Source organism: Mandrillus leucophaeus, unplaced genomic scaffold (assembly GCF_000951045.1).
Source record: "Mandrillus leucophaeus isolate KB7577 unplaced genomic scaffold, Mleu.le_1.0 Scaffold262, whole genome shotgun sequence".
Classification (NCBI taxonomy): Eukaryota; Metazoa; Chordata; class Mammalia; order Primates; family Cercopithecidae; genus Mandrillus; species Mandrillus leucophaeus.
This window is the reverse complement of record NW_012102721.1, coordinates 2,627,296-2,633,295: the sequence shown is the minus strand read 5'-3', so window position 1 is coordinate 2,633,295 and position 6,000 is coordinate 2,627,296. Positions and strand designations below refer to the sequence as shown.

Here is a 6,000-nt window from a genome sequence, read left to right as displayed (position 1 = left end):
CGTGTGTGCCTCCGAGCGTGCAGTGCATGTGTGCTGCTGTGCGTGCAGTGCATGTGTGCCACTGCGTGTGAAGTGTGGGTGTGCCACATGTGCAGTGTGTGTGAGCCGCCAAGTGTGCAGTGCGTGTGTGCCTCCGAGTGTGCAGTGCGTGTGCTGTCTCTTATACACATCTAGATGTGTATAAGACTACACCACATATACCCACCACACCACACATACCCCACACACACCCCACATACACCACTCACCACACCACACATCACACACCTCATGCTACTCACAACATATACCACACACATACACCATACACCCACATACCACACACACAGGCGCACACACACCATTCACATCACATACCACACACACACCACACATTCACACAGGCTGAGAGAGGCAAATATCGTTACTACCACTGTAATTAGCAATAACCCGAATACTTTCCAAAATATGTCTAAGAAAGAATTCTGTTGTTACTATGATCAGATGAAATAAAACTGGTTAGTATATTTGATACGGCAGGTTAAATAAACAATACTTTGATGGATTTTCTGATTTTTTTTTTCATGGTCAGAAAGTTAAATCATGGTTGAGGCCTGACAGAAACAGTTTATTTGAGATTGCTAGGACAATTGTATCCTTTGAAAAGTTACCGTTTTCCTTTGAATTTTTGCTACCTTCCATCTCATCCATCTTCCTTCATGACAAAAATGGTAAACTCGGAAAGGAAGCAATATTTAGGTGCCAACTAGTGTACGTAGGCAGCTGGGGGTTGCTTCTGAAGCTATTCCCACACCTATTTTGTTTTCTGCCTTAAAACCCTCTGAGAATGAGGCAGGATATAAATAAATACACAAAACTATTTTGTTTAAAACAAAATTTGTAATAGAAAAAATCTGATACCTATATTTATTTCATATATATTTTTAATTTTATTCCCCTCATGGCCTCAACTGAACAGTGCACTTCAGTTAACGTGTGTGTGTGTGTGTGTGTGTGTGTGTGTGTGTATGTATTAAACAGCTCTATGGGGCGTGGAAGATCGACTGTAGAAATTCACGTTTAAAAAGAAAAAGAACTAAAAAGAATGGCAAACTAAACACTCAGTTTTGTATCTGGCTTTCTTTTTTTTCATCCTTTGCTTTTTATTTCTTCCATATCTGCTAGTCACCCAGTATCTGTCATCAGGAAAATACCCTTCATTCAGCGTCTATGAGGCGTTCTAGCAAATAGGGCCAACTCTGGCTCAGGTGGTTTTCAAAATCTTAGAATTGGGGTTTTGACTGCTTTTGTCTTCATGGTTCATGATAAATTAGTTGATCAAAATGACTTGAACCCTCTAATGAGTAAACATCTAAATGTTAATTCTAATTAGCATATTAACTATTAGCATTTTTAATCATTTTGTTTTAAGTGTTTCCTTTTTTTTTTTTTGAGATGGAGTCTCGCTCTGTTGCCCAGGCTGGAGTGCAGTGGCGCGATCTCGGCTCACTGCAAGCTCCGCCTCCTGGGTTTAGCCCATTCTCCTGCCTCAGCCTCCCAAGTAGCTGAGACTACAAGCACCCACCACCATGCCTGACTGATTTTTTGTATTTTTGTTAGAGACGGAGTTTCACCATGTTAGCCAGGATGATCTTGTTCTCCTGACCTCGTGATCCGCCCGCCTCAGCCCCCTGAAGTGCTGGGATCACAGGCGTGAGCCACCGTGCCCGGCCATGTGTTTGCTCTCTTTAAGAAGATCAGAGAGGCCAGGTTGCCCTTCTCCCTCCTCACCAGGCTCCTCTTCCTCATTCTGTCTGATTCAAGAGTTGCGTGGCCGGAGGGTCACAGCTTTCTCCTATATTGTGAAATGATCCTACCTTCCCTGTGAGGTGGACACCCTGCACTCTTGAGGAAAAAAAAAACCTTCATCAAAGTCTCATAACCAGCTCCCAGCACCCTGCCCTGACCAGCCCCTCCCCTCAGCTGTATTTTTATTGACTGTGTGTGTGTATATCTGTAGGAATGTGTGTGTGTGATCTTTGACAGTGAAGTTTCTAAATCTGAAAAGATCTTAATGAATTCTATATTTAAACTTTGTCTATTAGCATTTGAGTTTTTAATTAGTTTGTTTAAAGGCAGGGTCTGGCTCTGTCACTCAGGCTAGAGGACAGTGGCACAATCACAGCTCACTGCAGCCTCCAGTTCCTGGGCTCCAGCAATCCTCCCACCTTGGCCTCCCATGTAGCTGGGACCAGAGACATGAGCCACCATGTCTGGTTACATTTGGGTTTTTTATCCTAATCCAAAAGACTTACATTAAATGCATTCAGGAAAAGGAATATAATTGAATATGGAAAGACCCTTCCTTCAGGGATGAGAATTTCCAATCCATCTGGGGCAATGAAGTATTGATATTTTGACTGCCTGGTGACCACACATGCGCAGACATTCTCCTCATTTTCATAAGCCCTCTGTTGAGATTTCCAAATTGTGACCTCTAACAGCTGGCACCCTGCTGGCCTCCCTAGAAGACAGGAGTCCAAAGGCATGTCTTTGGACCAGCCTCACCCTGCTCTCTCCCCAGCAAAGCCCCAGCCTACAGAACTGCTTCTGGTGGTCCCAGGCCTTCAGCTCCCACTGGGGCCTGCACTGTGGGAGCCACATGGAGCCCCTTTACCCCTCTTCTTGCAACTCCTAGAAGGCACAGGGGTTCTCTGGCATGGGAGGGACAGGCCTCAGTCATCCCATGCAGTATTTGCCACTCTCCTTTAATGCTGTATCCATTCCACGTTGATCCTTTTGGCGACAAAAAATTAAAATGAACAAAAGACATTCCGCAGTCATCCTCATCACAAAATACAGGGCTATTCATTTGTGAACTTCTGTGAAATATCCTGGACACACAAGAGAAAAGAAAAACAACGAACAGGAAGGAAAAACCGGGCAGGCAAAAAGCAAAAGCCCGTTTAATCTGGCAGACACGACGGCTCGTGGGTGCCTCTATTTTCAGCCCATTTTCTGCTTTTTCCCAGAGCGACGGAGGAGAGCAGCTGACATCTGCAGCCTGTGCCCTCAGCCACTGTGCTGGGCTCCCTGATCCTCTCTGTCCCTTGACTTCCTTGTCTGTAAAATGAATGAGTTGCAAAAGTAATGGAATAACTCTGCTGGTCGCATAAGTTACTATCTGTACTTAGAATAGCATAGCGCTGGCACCTAGGCAGGCACACACGTCACGTCCACTCCCTACACGGAGGCCAGGGAAAGTGAGAGAGATTGACAGGCAGCTAGCATTGCCCTCTAAATGTAGCCAAAGCAGACCTGTTCCACAAGGTACTCCCCGGACCTGCTGGTCTCTCGGGGTAACCGACCTGCTCTGGGTACCAATGTGTCACTGACAGCCCCTTCCCCTAGGGAAACAGTTCTCAGACCCTTCTCATGCTCTGAAGATGACTCATTTCAAAACCCATCAGCCAAACCCCAAGGAAGTACATCCCTGGTAAGTTTTCTCAAATGGCCGTGTAGCGTGTGCTGGGGACGAGAGTGCATAGTGTTCCATCTGTGAATATTATTAGTTGATCCCACTCCTGAAAGTGAAGCATTTTTAGCTGACAGCAAATTTCTGACACATGCGCATGTCCCTTCAGGCTTGAAGCTGAGAGTTCACTCCAGGTAAACAGAGGGGTTTGCTGAGCCACTCAGTTTAGCGCAGGTGTATTTTTTTCTAATTTAAATATGTTATCTTTTCAGCTTTTTAAAGGTATAATTGACAAAAATTGTGTATCTTTCAAACATGCAGCTTGTTTTGACGTATGTATCCCATGTGAAATGCTCGCCACAATCAAGCTAATTAACAGCAGGTCCACCCCCTCAGATAGTTGCCCTTTTCTTCCCCCACCCCCAAATGATACCAAGTTTCAGTTATGCAAGATGAGTAGGTTCTGGAGATCTGATGTAGGAAGTGGTGACTGTAGTAAAAGATACTGTATTGTAGACTGGAAACTTGCTAAAGAGGGTAGATCAGATATTTGAGATGAAGTTAGGTACTTAAAAATACATGTATGTTAAAGTAGAGTTTGTTTAAAATAACGGTAAAACCCCTCAGCTTGCAGAAGCTTCCTAACGAATAGTTAGCAGTGGAACTGCCGCGTGTGCAGTGCATGTGGGCCTCCGAGTGTGCAGTGCGTGTGTGCCGCCGCGTGTGAAGTGTGGGTGTGCCGCATGTGCAGTGTGTGTGAGCTGCCAAGTGTGCAGTGTGTGTGTGCCTCCGAGTGTGCAGTGCGTGTGAGCCGCCATGTGTGCAGTGCGTGTGTGCTGCTCGTGCAGTGCGTGTGTGCCGCCACGTGTGCAGTGCGTGTGTGCCTCCGAGCGTGCAGTGCATGTGTGCTGCTGTGCGTGCAGTGTGCGCGTGTGTGCTGCCGAGTGTGCAGTGTGTGTGTGCTGCCGAGTGTGCAGTGCATGTGTGCCTCCGTGTGTGCAGTGCATGTGTGCCGCCGAGTGTGCAGTGCGCGTGTGTGCTGCCGTGTGTGCAGTGTGTGTGTGCCGCCGAGTGTGCAGTGCGCGTGTGTGCTGCCGTGTGTGCAGTGTGTGTGTGCCGCCGAGTGTGCAGTGCGTGTGAGCCGCCGAGTGTGCAGTGCGCGTGTGCCGCCGAGTGTGCAGTGTGTGTGTGTGGTACTAAGTGTGCTGCTCGGGGTGCAGGAGACATTGCTCATTAGCACCTGCTGAAGGCTGAGTGGCAGCCCTGGTGCTGGCCTTGGGTTGATAACACTTAACTTGGAGCGAATTGCTTCGTGTTCCAGACCAACGTTCTGCCTTGTGTTCTGGAGCAGTTTGGTGTGAATGATCTTTTCCAAAGGGCCACATGACACCATGAGCTCACAGGATAACTGTGCACAGTCCCTTTGAGGAATTCCCATGTCCAGATGGTGGCTGGACGGGTGATGGCATGGCACAGGGACAGTCAGTGGGGACAGCACGGAAAAATGAGCAGAAATAGGCTCAGAAGTGGGATTTTGTTTTCTTGTTCTTGTCCTCCAGAGCTGGGTGAGATTAAAAACATCACCACCACACAGCCTTCCCTGGAGCTGGACGGGCTGGAAAAGTACACCAACTACAGCATCCAGGTGCTGGCCTTCACCCGCGCAGGAGACGGGGTCAGGAGTGAGCAGATCTTCACCCGGACCAAAGAGGATGGTGAGAGACGGGTGGGCAACTGCTGGAAGGGCTGGGTCAGAGGGAGCGCATTTGCCTTTACCCTGCAGTTCATCAGGCTATTCTCAGTGCAAACCTTTGCTGCCTTCCCAAAATATCCCAGTGCAATTTAGAGTATTAGCTTCCTCTCTTGCCTTTGCTTGATGTGTCTAATCCATTGCTGCTTCTTCCTCTCTATTTTTTCTTCTTTCTTTTTTTTTTTCCTTTGGCCAAGTATTATTGTAAACAAATTCATTTTATCCTGGAGCTGTAATACTTGTCATACATGTTTTGTATCTTGTTAGAATAATTTTAGTGGCTCTTCAGTTATTAGTGTAAGCTCTGATTAAATCCATCCTTCCACTTCTTGAAAATTATGTACAGGCTGAAGTTCTATTATTCTTTGCCAGCTGAAACACTTTAGAATAAGTCCTTAATTTGAGAACTTCATGTTAATTTTTTTTTAATTCTTGCAAGAATTCATGGTGATTTAGTAAAAATTTAAATTGCTGCTCATTTTGTTCTACAACAATAATTCTTGCTGTTCCTTACAATTTGGATTGGGTTATGTGACTATTACCCAAACCTACAAAAACCGTACAATAAAGATTCTGTACTATTTTAAGGGAAACCCTGAGGGGCGTTAGCCAAGCCTGTTTGAGGAACAGATAAGTTCTGATAAATACTACCGTGGTAGTGAGAAAAGTAGCCTCCACCTTAATAAAGGAAGGAGCAACTGATGTCAAATTGATGCCCACATAGAACCTTCCCAAAATATTCCAGCACAGATGTATACGTTGAGATGAGACATCAGCAGACCTAAATGCTGTGTTG

The 6,000-nt window shown here is 46.0% G+C and overlaps 1 protein-coding gene across 1 annotated transcript in view; it reads left to right on the top strand.

The window, feature by feature from the left end:
• The window catches only part of DSCAM (Down syndrome cell adhesion molecule), a 909,566-nt gene that overhangs the window by 789,582 nt on the left and 113,984 nt on the right, over window positions 1–6,000 (top strand). The window contains exon 21 of the mRNA XM_011984189.1: window positions 5,014–5,169. Within this exon, the coding sequence (XP_011839579.1) occupies window positions 5,014–5,169 (156 nt within the window). The remainder of the gene's footprint in view (window positions 1–5,013; window positions 5,170–6,000) is intronic.